The 14,796-nt window shown below is 38.5% G+C and overlaps 3 protein-coding genes across 3 annotated transcripts; 2 read left to right on the forward strand and 1 right to left on the reverse strand.

Annotated features, from left to right (window-relative positions):
• Window positions 1–380: 380 nt before the first annotated feature.
• On the forward strand, window positions 381–1,325 carry LOC147865195 (glutathione S-transferase U19-like). The gene is made up of 2 exons (XM_087317966.1): window positions 381–751; window positions 846–1,325. Exons 1-2 carry the CDS (start codon window positions 413–415, stop codon window positions 1,209–1,211), a joined length of 705 nt encoding a protein of 234 aa, XP_087174092.1. The 5' UTR covers window positions 381–412; the 3' UTR covers window positions 1,212–1,325.
• Window positions 1,326–5,243: 3,918 nt separating this feature from the next.
• LOC147865196 (glutathione S-transferase U19-like) lies at window positions 5,244–6,528 on the forward strand. Its single transcript, XM_087317968.1, has 2 exons — window positions 5,244–5,641; window positions 5,913–6,528. Exons 1-2 carry the CDS (start codon window positions 5,303–5,305, stop codon window positions 6,270–6,272), a joined length of 699 nt encoding a protein of 232 aa, XP_087174094.1. The 5' UTR covers window positions 5,244–5,302; the 3' UTR covers window positions 6,273–6,528.
• A 5,182-nt stretch (window positions 6,529–11,710) lies between these two features.
• Window positions 11,711–12,883, reverse strand: LOC147865197 (putative glutathione S-transferase parA). Its single transcript, XM_087317970.1, has 2 exons — window positions 12,530–12,883; window positions 11,711–12,355 (listed from the first exon to the last, which is right to left on the reverse strand). The coding sequence occupies exons 1-2, from the start codon at window positions 12,866–12,868 to the stop codon at window positions 11,981–11,983; spliced, it is 714 nt and encodes a 237-aa protein (XP_087174096.1). The 5' UTR covers window positions 12,869–12,883; the 3' UTR covers window positions 11,711–11,980.
• Between the last annotated feature and the right edge of the window lie 1,913 nt (window positions 12,884–14,796).

Raw genomic sequence — 14,796 nt, forward strand, 5'->3', positions numbered from 1 at the left:
ATAATAAATCGGAAACAAATGGGGACATCGCATTAAAAACCCCTGATTCCTTTACGAACCCAGCAATGACCAACTCTCGGATAGTAATCTCTCTTTCTTGAGTTTAGATCTTCCTTCACTCAATTGCTTAATGTAGACATGATCAATACAAAGAACATCATATGTACGTGACAATAAAGGCAAAAGACCAATTTAAAGTTTGCCATGCATAGAATTTAGGGTTTCATTTGGTCAATAAACTATTAAAATTATTAAATGCAAAGCTCTCCATTTCTCTCTCTCTCTCTCTCGACAGGTACTTATCCATTATTCACTACAGCTTTAAGAAAGCCCTTTTAAAGCAGAGACAAGAGACTTTAGAGGTAGAACGAGTATAACGTGAGACGCATGTGTGTGTTTTCCTTCTTTAGCTATGGCAGAGAAGAACCAGGAAACGGAGAAGGTCCAATTGCTGTGCTCCTGGGCCAGCCCTTTCTCTCTGAGGATAGAGCTTGCTTTGGCTCTGAAAGGCATCGAGTATGAGAAGCTCCCACAGGATTTGTCTCAGAAGAGCCCCCTCTTGTTGGCTTCCAACCCTGTGTACAAGAAGATCCCTGTGCTCCTCCATGGCGACAGAGCCATCTGTGAGTCCTCCATCATCATTCAATACATCGACGAAGCTTTCCATGACCACCATCATCATCAGTTTCTCCCGGAAGATGCTTATGGCCGGGCGACCGCCCGATTCTGGGCCGATTTCGTGGACAAGAAGGTTAGGGAAAAACCAAAATTCTTTCGCGCCGCTGAATCAAATCACGGTTGCATAGTTACCTGTTTGGTGGATCATTTTGTGGTGCTTTGCCCAGGTGCTTGATGCTGTAATCAGGGTGGTGAAGACGCAAGGTGAGGCACAGAAGGCAGCTATGGATGATGCAATGGCTTGTTTCGAGACGTTGGACGACGCGTTGGGGAAGGTTTCGGGAGGAGGCTCGCCATTCTTCGGAGGACACAACATGGGCCTCGTGGACATCATGTTCTCTCCGTTGGTCTGTTGGTACCCGGCCATCGAAGAAGCATCGGCGGGAGGCATTAAGTTCGCCTTCCACGAAAAGTATCCTCACCTCCATGCTTGGCTACATGCTTTCAAGCAATCGGCCGTTGCCTCCGTCCTACCCGATCCGGAAAAGATCACCGAATTCGCCATCAATGTCATTCGGAAGAGTGTGATGTGATCATTACCTAAATGTCTTTATTAGATAAACACCCAAATAATAAAGACATGATGTGATTTTATTCAGACTTGGCAAATTGTGAGCCAATCTAGCGAATTTGTGCATGCGGCCTTTGGTTACCAATTAGCAATTGGCAACGGTTCCATTTGAACCGATCCGAATCGTGAACCGTGGCTTCACAGCTTAACGGTTTAAATGGTTTGGTTCAGGTTCATGGTTTTTTTAACGGTTCGGTTCCGTTTTGGGGGGTCAACTGTTCGGGTTGGTTCGATTCAAATGTTTGAAACAATGGTTTAAACAGTTAAAATGGTTCAAGTGGTTCAAACAATTTAAATGGTTTAAGCTTGTAACTTGATTACTTTTCTTAAATATTTTTCTAATTCTTACATTTTAGTAATAAAATTATACATTTGAAATACTTAAAGATTTAAAATTTGAAATTTGACCACCGAAACTGAACCGTGAAAGTTTTAACAGTTTGAAAATATTTAAAATCATTTGTTGCGAGTTTCAATCCTCTTTAACGGTTCAATTTAAGTAACTTTAAGTTTTTAAACTATTCGGATTTAAATGGTTTGAGTTTGACACCCTCAATCCAAACTGTTTCCAATTGCTATTAGCAATGGGAGAATACCCTCTTCTGGTTGTCTTGATCAGATTTGCCTCATGTTGCTATTCATCCAAGAGTGAAATGGAGTGAGGGAGGTACTTTGCCTACAAAGCATTACTTGCTTTGTGGGTTTACTAACTGAATGATGCCCCCATAATTAACACAAAGAAACATAAAATGACAATTGATCAAAGCTTATAAAAAACAATGATTCGTCGAAATTGACCACGTAATGAAGTTGTCTAGAAACAATCACTCATCGAAATATAGGATGTTTGGTATCCATTAGTCAACTCCTCTCATATATTATGGTTCAAGGATACATTGGAGATATAGGAAAATAGAGAGAATGAGTCAAATATTGCAATATCCTTAAACCTTTATAGTCTCTCTCTCTCTCTAGTCACTTTCTTAATCTCATGCCCTAAGCTTATCATTACTTAAGGGAATTAATGGAAGCTAAGTCGTTTGGTGATTTACTATGTCTTCATTCTCTAAGGAATGTGATCAAACGTGTGGGAAGTATCTCAAGTCTTTATTAATTATCATTAATCATGTTAATATGATTAAGTCATAGAGCAAGGTTAGTGTTTGCTCAAGTAGTTAGTTTATAGCTAGAAACTTAAGAATGGTTGATAAAAAATTTGTTACTTAAAAGAAAAAACACAATGCTCTTATGATGTCATGGAAATACAAATGAGGCTCAAGAAAAGGATTTTGTGAGCCGTGGGGATCAAGCTAAGGATCTGTCGTAGAGGGGGTGACGCCTCCAATACAAGCCATTTGACTTCAAGAAAATAAGTTGAATTCATGAATTTGAAAATTTGACAATAGGACTAGAAAGGTCGAGGAGAATAATTAAGAGAAAACAAGGTAGAAGTTTGAGATCACAATGCTAGATCCAAGGTGGAAAGGAGTTTAAATTGAGTTGTGAAGTTAGAGGATTAACTAGCGAAAAGTCAGAACAAGATGGGTACAAGTTGATTGTTCAATAGTTAAGTATAATAAGATTTTTTTCATCAAACTACTTCGTTCAAAATGGTCCACGTGGTCTTGTTAGTGTTCACATTGTTATATCAAATGGATGTCAAGTTTCCTTTTCCAAATGGCTATCTCAAAGAGGAAGTATTTATGAAGTTATTGTGTTTGAGATACCTAGTTTAGAAAACAAGTTCTTGATAGTGTGTGGAGTTTTGAACCAAACATTAAAACCATGGTACCAGTGGATAGATTCCTCATGGAGGGTAGATTTAGGAGATGTCAAGCGAGCATTGCCCACTATATCAAAACTAAAGAGAACTAGATAGTGAGCCTAGTGTTTTACGTAGACAATCTTGTGTTCATAGTTAAATTACTATATAGACATGAATGAGTGCAAGAGGAAGACAAGTTCCAAGGTCAAGATGACAAATCTAGTTTGTTATGTTTCTATTCATGCTAGATTGTTTGTTATTCAAGGAATAAAGAGATATTTGTTGCTCAAAGTGAGCATGGCTAATTCTCAAATTGTTTGAGATGGATGTTTGTACACTTACTTCCACATTGATTGAGAACCACAAATCCAAATTAACAAACATGGAGGTCAACCTAAAGTTGTTGTTGAAGGCTGAGGATGCAAGATTGTGGAGAATGGACAAATATACAACAATGATTGGGTCTCTCCTAAATTTGTCCGCAAAAGACTAGAGTAAACCTACCTTTTGTGGAACTACAATTAATTCTCCCAGTTAATCTAAAGAAGAACCATTAACAAGCTAGGTTGTGTACTCTTGAGCATGTAAAGGGCGGAATTAGATATGGCATCAAAGTTGGCAAAGGGATGTAGTTGATTGGATAGTGTGACCCCTGACTATACTTGGGACCTAAATGATAGAAGGTCAATCTCTAGATTTTATTTCTAATGAAAGTTTGAAATATTATGCTTTGCGAGACTTACCACGAGTCTCATTTCTTGATTACCACCTTCAAACAACTCCACCTAAGGATCTTGTGAATGGAGACACGAACGAAACACTAAAAGATGATAAATTTTGTATCTAGTTTTATGCCACCTTTGGGCTATCCACACACCCTTATAATGTGAAAATGTTATCAAATTTGATGAAGGCACTAGTTTCGAAGATTTAGAGTATAAGGTGTGGGTACACCAACCACAATTACTTCTGAAAAGAAAAAAGAAAATCGAAAGAAAGAAAAATCAAAAGAAGATGATTACTCATATATCAATCATGGAGGTACATTTGAGCCATATTGTGGTGGCTCAAGGTGCCCATGCCTCTAAGAAATTCGCCCTAATAACTATGAAAAAGTTAAATGCAACATGTAAGTAATTACTTCAGAAAAAGTATTGTTTATAATTAGTTAGGGGAAAAGCTGATGAAGTTCTACAAATAAACAAAAGCAACAAGATCTGTTGATTTTTAATTTTAGTATTGACACAAGGGAACCTTCAACTCGTATGAGCACTCCATTTGCAAAGTGTTCACTCAAATTCAAATATTTCAGCATTTCCTAACTTTTCAAGGGTTTATTAAAGTATGTGACCTTAAAAACCATGAACTAAACAAACAACTAAAACAGTAGCTAATTAGTGCTAAATGTTAATGAAAGTGGTCTTTCCGTTCTAATAATAATAAAAGTAGCTAGTTAGCTTTCACCTAACCTCATTTCTAATAAATAATAAAAAACAAGAAATTTTAATGACAAGTGAATATCACATTAGAAACCAAGATAGCTTATTCACCAAACAATCACTAACTATCTAATCTAATCTAATGCATAAAAAGCCCTGAATTTGCCAATAAAGCATTGGTGAAAAGTTTGCTATGCATAAGTTTTAGATTTTATTGGTGTTGAGTAAATATGTCACTCCATGTTGTGTTCATGTGATGAGGGATCCCGTCGAGGTCATAATAAATGACAAAAAAATAAAATAAAAATTTTAATAAGTGCATGCTACATACGCCAACTAGTAATGTTTTTCCACGATCGAGCAAAGTTCTATTCGAATTCACTTGATATTTTAGTTTGACAAGGATGTCGAAAATTCTATTAAAAAGATCGAGGGCACGGCTTGAGGCAAAAGGATCGATGTGCGGATGGATCGCTAAAATACTTTCATAAATTCAACATTTCATGGTCTTAGACATTAGTAAAATGTAGTTGTGTGGGCAGCCTCTGTGGTTTTTTAGATCATTATGGCCCAATTCTGATTTTCTTCTAAATCAGAGTTCCTAATGCAAAAGAAGGTTTGTCATGACTCATATAAGTTCTGTCTTCCTTTCACACACACATTGATTGCTCTGCTCTTTCTTCACAAGACACACATACAATTACACCTCCTCCATAATTTCCTTATCCAATCCACAGCTTTAAAAAAGACAGTCTAAAGCAGAGAGAGAGAGAGAGAGACTCATGAGACCTAGAATTAGAAAGTAGGATCAGGTGAGCGTCTTGTGTGTTTTTCTTCTCTGATTTAGCCATGGCCCAGAAGCACGAGGACACACAGAAGGTTCAGTTACTGTGCTCCTGGGCCAGCGCTTTCTCCATGAGGGTGCAAATCGCCTTGGCTCTGAAAGGCATCGAGTATGAGAAGCTCCCACAGGATTTGTCTCAGAAGAGCCCCCTCTTGTTGGCTTCCAACCCTGTTTACAAGAAGATCCCTGTGCTCCTCCATGGCGACAGAGTCGTCTGTGAATCCTCCATCATCATTCAATACATCGACGAAGCTTTCCATGACCACCATCATCATCAGTTCCTTCCCGCCGATGCTTATGGCCGGGCGACCGCCCGATTCTGGGCCGATTTCATGGACAAGAAGGTTAAGCATAATCATCTTCTGTAACCAGATATTGTCTCCATGTAGAGCCACGTCTAAACTGGAAAGAGAGATTTTCTTTTGACAAAAGCTCTCTCTAAACTGTTTGATAATTCTTGCTAAATTAAATCAATCATCGCACTTAATCTTCTAAACTGTTTGGTTAACGTTTGCTAAATTAAATTAATCATCGTTATTAATCTTCTACACCAAAAAGTCTCACTACTACATTGCCTTTTGCTATTACTTCTAATGAATCATGTGGTGTTTGCAGGTATTTGATGCGCTAATCCAGATCCTGCTATTACAAGGTGAGGCACAAAAGGCAGCAATACAGAATGCACTGGCTTATTTCGAAACTTTGGACGAGGCGTTAGGGAAGGTATCAGGAGGTTTGCCATTCTTCGGAGGAGAGAACATAGGGTTTGTAGACATAATGTTTGCTCCGCTCGTCTGTTGGAGCCCTGCGATCGAAGCTGCAGGAGAGTTTAAGATCCCCTTCGAAGACAAGTATCCTCATCTCCATGGTTGGTTCGATGCTTTCAAGCAATCCTCTGTGTCTGTGGTTCTACCCGAACCAGAAAAGATCACCGAATACGCGATCAATGTCCTTCGGAAGGCAGCTATCTCATAGCTAATTGATTGTCTAAGTAAAAGGTCTGGGAAAGGATTGTTGCTCCACTCCCAGATTAAAATATGGTGTGATTTGTGCTGACTCAATTTGAACAAGTTTGAATCTCTCAATATGTGCCAAATCCAGATTTTTTTGTCTTTATGATCATCCAAGAAATGGGAATGGCTTGAGTTCTCCTTAGCAAAATTCTTTTGTATGAATCTCATCTATTGTCTGTCTTTTTACATTTAATATTAATAACAATGCCTTCATGGCTCATCGGAATTGTGTCGAAATTGAGCAATTGTCGAAGTTTTATATTTCTGTATTTCCGGACGGTTCATTGAAATTGAGTACCAATCCTTTTTACACTTTATCAAAGAAGGATGATTCTCCGAAACTTTCTCAAAAGCAATGAGCCAATTGTAGAAAATCGACATTGACATTTCTCCAAAAATGATGATTCATTAAAGTTGCTCAAAACAAAGGATTGTTTGAAGTAGACCGAGGATTGATGTTGGCCAATGACAATTCGTCGAAATCTCTCGAAAACACTGGTTCACTGAAATTGCTTGAGAACAACTACTCAAAGTAATCTAAAATGTAGAATTCTCAATTTTTTTTAACTTTGTTTTGGAGTTTTAAGGTTCCTAAATCCTTGCCAAGGAATATGTTGTTGAGGTTTTACTAATGAAATCCCCCAAGAATTAACATACAAAAAAAATTTGAACACAGAAGTGAGCAAAATTAACACATTAAATACGAAATATGAAATATCTAAAAGATACAAAAACCACCACAAATTTAACACAAAAATCTTCATGATAATAACCCACAAAGGACAAAAAAGGAAGCAAACAACAGATGACCACACTATAAAGCGCTACTACACTCACACATCAATGATGATGGCAACAACATGTAGGCCACACCAATCATGATGGTTGGTGTCAACCCCACCTTAGAGCCCCTAATTCACATCTCAACAATCGCACTAACCCTACTAACACCACTAACGATAACACAACTCAGACGAATCCCCTTCCCCATCCATATCTCCATTCTTTTTCCCTGCCTATGTATACCTTGACTACAACTCGTACGAACATTCCTTTTACATATTCCACGATGTTATCTTAGAGAGTCAGTAACCATAGACACACTTCTTAAGCAATGCCTCCCTATTAACCTTCCCCCTAATTCATCTACGTTTACAACACCATCAACCAGTCCCATTTGATAGTGGCCATCCCAATTTAGAACTATTCAACCTTCACGTCAATGTTGATCATTTTTTTAACCAAATGATGGCCCAATTCTAGCTCAATTACATACTTCAAGAAAGTATGAAGAGAAACGTGTAGGAAAACACCAAGGGCTAGTTGTTTCATCACCAACTTGCATCATAAACACCCGCCATCTAAATGTCCCACCTTCTAGCTTCTTCCCTGAATTTTGCTCAATTGATTGGGGTTCTCAAATCCTCACTACCACAATTTGTTTTCAAATGGGTATGAACAACTCTTTGCCCATGCTCGATGACGGATACACACTTTAGTGGAAAAGTCTCATGATTATGATTAAGCTTTAAGAAACCATGATTTGTAATACCGGAATCAGAATCGGAATCAATCAAACACACAACCATTGTCCATAGACAATGGCAAGATCACTGACAGGATTTGATGGGCAAGTTAACAAGAAATAATAGCCAATTCAACAAGAAAATGATAAATGCAATAGAACACGAGACTTCTACGTGAAAAACCCTAAATCGGGGAAAAACCACAGGACCCTTAGAGTATCAAAACTTCCACTATAACTCAGTTTATAAGTGGGTACAACCTCCCTAGATATCCCTAAAAGAATACACAAGCATCAAAGCAACAACCTTGGCAACTGTCTTCATCCAACAAGATGGATGGAACAACAAGAACAAACAAGAGACACAAGGTGAACCCTCTTGCTATAAAGAAGTTATGTTGGCTAGTGATCATGCTAAGTGGGAGCATGCCATGCAAAGTGAATTGGACAGTATTTATAAGAATGGTACTTGGGATTTAGTACCTTTGCCAAAGGATAGGAAAGCATTACCATGCAAGTGGGTCTACAAGTATAAATATACACATGATAGAACTTCACCAAAGTACAAAGCACACTTGGTAGCAAAAGGTTTCAAGCAAGAACTAGAAGTTGACTTTGATGAAATTTTCTCTCATGTAGTTAAGATGACTACATTGCATATGTTGCTTGCGTTAGCTACGAATCAGGACTTAGAATTAGTCCAAATGGATGTAAAGACTGCTTTCGTGCATGGGGATCTTAACGAGGAGATCTATATCGAACAACCAGAAGGTTATGAAGTCTCAAGAAAAGAACACTTGGTATGTAAACTCAAGAAGAGCTTGTATGGGCTTAAGCAGTTCCCAAGATTTTGGTACCAAAAGTTTGATGCATTTATGAAGACTCAAGGGTGCACTAGAAGTAATGAGGATCCTTGTCTTTATTCGAAAAAATGTTCAAATGAGAGTTCCATTATGTTGATACTCTATGTTGAGGATATGTTTATCGTTGGTAAAAACAAGGATGACTTATCCTTGTTGAAGAAAAACTTGAACCAGACTTTTGACATGAAGGATTTGGGAGACGCAAAACATATTCTTGGTATGAGTATTACTCGTGATAGGAGTAAGTGATGCATTTATTTGTCTCAGGCTGAGTACATATCCAAAGTACTCAAGAGGTTTAATATGGAGAATGCAAAGCCGTTGAGCACTCCATTGCCTACATATGTAAATCTGAGCACATGTGATTGCCCCACATCTGATGAGGACAAGGAATTCATGACCAAGGTTCCTTATCAATCTGCAATTGGTAGTCTCATATACGCCATGGTGGCTACTAGACCAGACATTGCATTTGCAGTGTGAGCGGTAAGTCGATTCATGTCAAATCCTGGTAAGAAACATTGGGATGCACTCAAGTTGATAATGAGATATCTGCGTGACACTAAAGATAAATGTCTATGATTGGGTAGAGGTGATGTCTTTATCTATCATCGGATACAAAGATTCAAATTATGTTGGATGTGCTGATAGTAGGAAATCTACATCAAGGTACATTTTTCAAATTATGGGAGGTGCCATTGCTTGGAGATCTCATCTCCAAGAATGTGTCGCATTGTCAACTATAGAGGCTGAGTATGTTGTAGCTAGGGAGGCATGTAAGGAAGCAATTTGGCTGTCTCGATTAGCTAGTGACATGGGTATACGTCAACATGTACCCAAATTGTTTTGTGATAGTTAGTGTGCCCTTGCTTTGGTTAAGAACCCAGTATATCATGGAGAGACCAAGCACATTGGAGCGCGATACCATTTCATTCATGAATGCTTAGCTAATGGTTGCATTAGCCTTGAGAAGGTTGTGTCTCGAGAAAATGGTGCAAACGCATTGACCAAGGCCTCACCAGAAGATGCATTGGGGCATTGTTGTCACTTGATGGGGATCACCAAGTGCCTTATGTAACATGCCCATCAGGTGGGAGGTATATGCCTTGTATAGTTCAACCTTCTATTGTTCGCACTCTTAGTTTAGGCCTTTTAGAGGGAGATTGTTATATGTACATAGAGACATGTACATAGTGTGAAAAGGCCAAAATGGCATGTGCTCTTGTTTTACTCTTTAATTTATTTTCCCCCTTTACTAGATATAGGGTGTGTGAGAAAAACCCTTATGAGAGAGGCAAAATTTACAACCATCGTTTTCTCTGTTTCCCCCCCTTTTTGAAACAGAGTTTTTCTTCACTCAACGATTCTATCTTGGCTCTCTGCTCTACCGATTTATATTATGAGCTAAAGTACATGCATAACTTTCTAGAGGTACGTAACTAGAGAGTATTTCTAGATCAAGTATATTATATATAAATATATGTTTATATCAAAATGGTTGAGCAGGACATCTTGTTGGGTGAGGCTGTAGGTTTAATCCTCACCAACTATATATTTTATGTCACTGTATCCTAACAACACTGAGAATGGCATCAAAAAATTTGGAAGATTACCCCTTATTCTGCCAATGTTCTTGTTTATGGGGGGACAACATTGAGAATGGCATCAAAATATTTGGAAGATTACCCCTTATTTTGCCAATGTTCTCGTTTATGGGGGAGATCAGTAATGAAATCCAAAGTGATAGACTTCCTTGGACTCTTTGGAACTATGAATGTCCATGCATTGTCGAGTAGTAAGGGTTGTGAAAATAATCTAGCTCTTCCATTATATTTCCTCGAAAACTGTGAAGAGTTTATTACTAATCAATAGACCAAAATAAAGTAAAAACAAGGTAAATAGATTGGATAGAAGAACTCGGTCCACCCGACCACCCCCGAGCTATGATCAAGACATAACCAACCTACCATCAACGTCCCATACTGCTGAATATTAGGATGACTAATACCTTAATAGAAATTAACACGATCATCGTGACGAAAGCCTAGCCCACACCACCGGTGTCTAAGACAATAACCTTCCGACTTAATGTACTTATGAGGGTGGCTAAACCTCATATTTATACCTCTTCTTAAGCCCATTGCATAGATGTGCCTTTCTAAAAGACTCCCCATTCATTGGTTGTCAAGATCATGATAGCGCATGCACCTGTCACTCTTTCTATCCAATCGCCCTTTCTAACATTAATGAACTTGCCTTTTATTTATGTAAATATTAGTGACCTACCCTCGCCTACATTATGTGTACATAACAAAAGCCATGAGAACTCAAGTTTTGTAGGTGAAGCATTTCTAGATCCAAGATGGAGAACTCAAGTTTTGCAGGTGAAGGATTTCTAGACCCAAGGTGGAAAGAAGTTATGGATACAGAGGCTAGATTCAATTTTTCATTAAGGTTCAAATGTCCCACATTGCTACTGGAGAGTTACCATGAGTTCCCCGTTCTTCCCTACCCATTTGAGATATCTTGTCCTACAGATGTTTATGAATGGAGATGTCAACAATGAAAGACCCAAATATTGATAGCTTTTGTATCTAGTTTCGGCAAATGGTTATTCATAATGTGGTGGTGCACCTTTGGAACCACAAAATAATACTCGTACCTCTTGAACGCGAATAATAGTGGATGAAGATGAGGTTACAACCACCGAGAAGTGGAAACTAGGATGTCATAATAGACTAAAAGATTGTATTATTAAGTCTCTAATGAGGTTGTAAGGGTGTGGTGTGCGTATAGTCGGTGAGTCATAAAGTACTCATCCAAATAGTAGAAAAAGGTAGAGGTCTCCCACAATTTATCACAAACTTTTTCCTTTTTTATTTTATTTTTATTACTGGACCAATGTTCCCTGCTCTCTTGCCTTCCGTGCATAAAAACTTCATAGTAGCTTTCGATTAATTCATGCACACTATTGCTATTGAGTTTGCTCTTAATAAGTAAATGGCTTCACAATTTTGGAAACGCAATCCATAGCATGAAAATTTGCCTACAATAATAGCATTTAGGTGCCCCATTTGAAAAAGCAATGGCCAATATAGTGCATAGTACAACCACAAGAAAACCAACATTTTCTTTCTTGATGCAAAAGCAGCAGCAAAAGACTTAAAAGCAGATCAATCACATTATTGTTTTTTTGTTTTGTTTTGTTTTTATTTCATTTCATTTGGGGGGATTGAACCAAGCAGAATTGCCCGGATTGAACCAGGCAGAATTAAGCAGTAGCTATGTTGATGATACAGCCCTCTTTCTCATGAAATTGATGGAGAAATCAATGATCTTCTGCGGTTCGGGTAGAACGGAGGCGACCGATGATTTCCTGAAAGCATCGAGCCAAGCATGGAGGTGAGGGTACTTCTCCTGGAATGGGAACTTAAAGCCTTCTGTCGCAGCTTCCATGGCCGGGTACCAACAGACGAAGGGAGCAAACACTATGTCCACGAACCCCATCTTCTCTCCTCCGAAGAATGGAAAACCTCCTGATACCTTCCCCAATGCTTCATCCAACGTCTCGAAACAAGCCAATGCATTCTCTATGGCCGCCGCCTGTTGTGCTTCTTCACCGTGTGACTTCAGGATCCCAAATAGTCCTTCGAATATCTGTAACCAGGAAGCATCCAGAGAGATTCATCATGAGCTCTAGCAAAAGCAAATCTAGTGAGATTTTCAACAAGAACGGTCTCGTTCTGACAATGAATCATCAAACATTTCAGTAAATCTAGCGAGTCTAGATGAAGACAAGTTTTGGTGTTACAGAAGGTTATTGTGCTTAACCTTCTTGTCCACGAAATCGGCCCAGAATCGGGCGGTCGCCCGGCCATAAGGATCTTCCGGGAGAAACTGATGATGATGGTGGTCATGGAAAGCTTCGTCGATGTATTGAATGATGATGGAGGACTCACAGATGGCTCTGTCGCCATGGAGGAGCACAGGGATCTTCTTGTAAACAGGGTTGGAAGCCAACAAGAGGGGGCTCTTCTGAGACAAATCCTGTGGGAGCTTCTCATACTCGATGCCTTTCAGAGCTAAGGCGATTTGCACCCTCTGAGCGAAAGGGCTAGCCCAGACGTACAGCAATTGGAGCTTGTGCGTTTCCTGGTTCCTCCCCGCCATGGCTAAACGAACACACAAATCTAATTCTGATTACTCTGTGTGTGTGTGTGTGTGTGTGTGTGTGTGTGTCTAGTAATCCTGTACATACATACATATGTATATATATGTGTGTGTGATATTCACACGATTTCTGAGAGCTTGATGAGGCAGACCATCTTTTTCTGTTTTGTTTTGGTTCATTATTCATTTATTTATTTATTTATTTATTTATTTATTTATTTATTTATTTATTTATTTATTCATTTATTCATTATTCATTTAATTTGTTTCCTAAGAATGGAGAAAGAAACTTGGTTCCCACGTAAAGAGACAAAAGAAAGAAGAAGAAGAAGAAAAGAGTGGGTTGAGAAAAAAGAGGTGAGAGTGTTTGTTGTGTCAGTCACATTACGCTTTTGACTTCTTCTATTCTTCAGCTTACCCAGAGTCCTAGTGCCAACTCCCACTCCGCTCTAATGGAATTGGGCACCATTACAAATAGCTATTGGCCCCGCTTTCCACTCAAACTCAAACTCAACCTCACTCTTAACCCATGGTTTTAACGGTTTATCGCTTCCAATGCAATTAAATGGTTTGGTTTAGTTTGGTTGATTTTTTATTATTATTATTATTATTATTATTATTAATTTCCCAAAAAGATGTTCCTTTCCCATTAGTTAGGAGAGTTTTTTTTTACAGAAAAGGCTATACAATGTGGCCGCACACAACTCACAACAAATGTACTGATCGTGCCGTCCGCTAAAGACCCTACCTATACTGCTCAGTTACAAAGAGGCCACCACTGCCTTCGAAGGGGCCTTTCTGTGCCCATACGACTTTGTTCACCTCAGATATATATATCGGGCTATCACCTCCCTTGCGAGTTCCAGGTTTTGGTTCTAAAACTTGGGTGGGTTTATCGGTTTAAGTGATTCGATTTAAGTGCCCAACCATCATAAACTCTTGTGTACAACAATTCTTTCAACAATCCCTCCTTACCCGCTTATACAAATTCAACTTGGATTATGTCATATTATCCATGTGGATGCCATTATTATCTCATACCCAACATTGTTGCGATGTTACACACGCATGTGTAAAATGAGAGAGAACCATGAAGGACGTGAACTAGGAAAGATGGGTTTGACAGTTGCGTTGATAATTTCAGAATCCCTTGTGATTGTATGTTTTGTAGTTGTTCTCAACTCTTTTATGATGTTCTAGTTATACTTTTGAAATGTATCTATGTGTGTGTTTGTGTTTATGTGTAAGTGCAAATGTACAAGTAAATGTGTGTTAGAGAGTATAAAGGGTATTTCGGTAACATGGAATGGTATTTTGAAAATGTGTAATGGCATAATGGTATTTCAAGAAAGTGCAATGGCGAAGAGGTATTTTAAGAGCGTGTAATGGCAGAATGTTATACAAATTCAACTTGGATTATGTCATATTATCCACGTGGATGCCATTATTATCTCATACCCAACATTGTTGCGATGTTACACACGCATGTGTAAAATGAGAGAGAACCGTGAAGGACCTGAACTAGGAAAGATGGGTTTGACAATTGAGCTGATAATTTCAAAATCCCTCGTGATTGTCTATTTTGTAGTTGTTCTCAACTCTTTTATGATGTTCTAGTTATACTTTTGAAATGTATCTATGTGTGTGTTTGTGTTTATGTGTAAGTGCAAATGTACAAGTAAATGTGTGTTAGCGAGTAGAAAGGGTATTTCGGGAACGTGGAATGGTATTTTGAAAATGTGTAATGGCATAATGGTATTTCGAGAAAGTGCAATGACAAAGAGGTATTTTAAGAGCGAGTAACGACAAAAGGTTATATACGAGAAAGTGCAATGGCAAAAGGACATTTCGAGAAAGGGCTATAGCAAAAGGATATACCAAAAAAGTGGAATAAAGTAAGGATATTTCGAGAAAGCGCAATAGTACTA

Source organism: Azolla caroliniana, unplaced genomic scaffold (genome assembly GCF_043228905.1).
Source record: "Azolla caroliniana isolate FFs.n. ecotype wild unplaced genomic scaffold, voAzoCaro1.0.p SCAF_4, whole genome shotgun sequence".
Taxonomy (NCBI): Eukaryota; Viridiplantae; Streptophyta; class Polypodiopsida; order Salviniales; family Salviniaceae; genus Azolla; species Azolla caroliniana.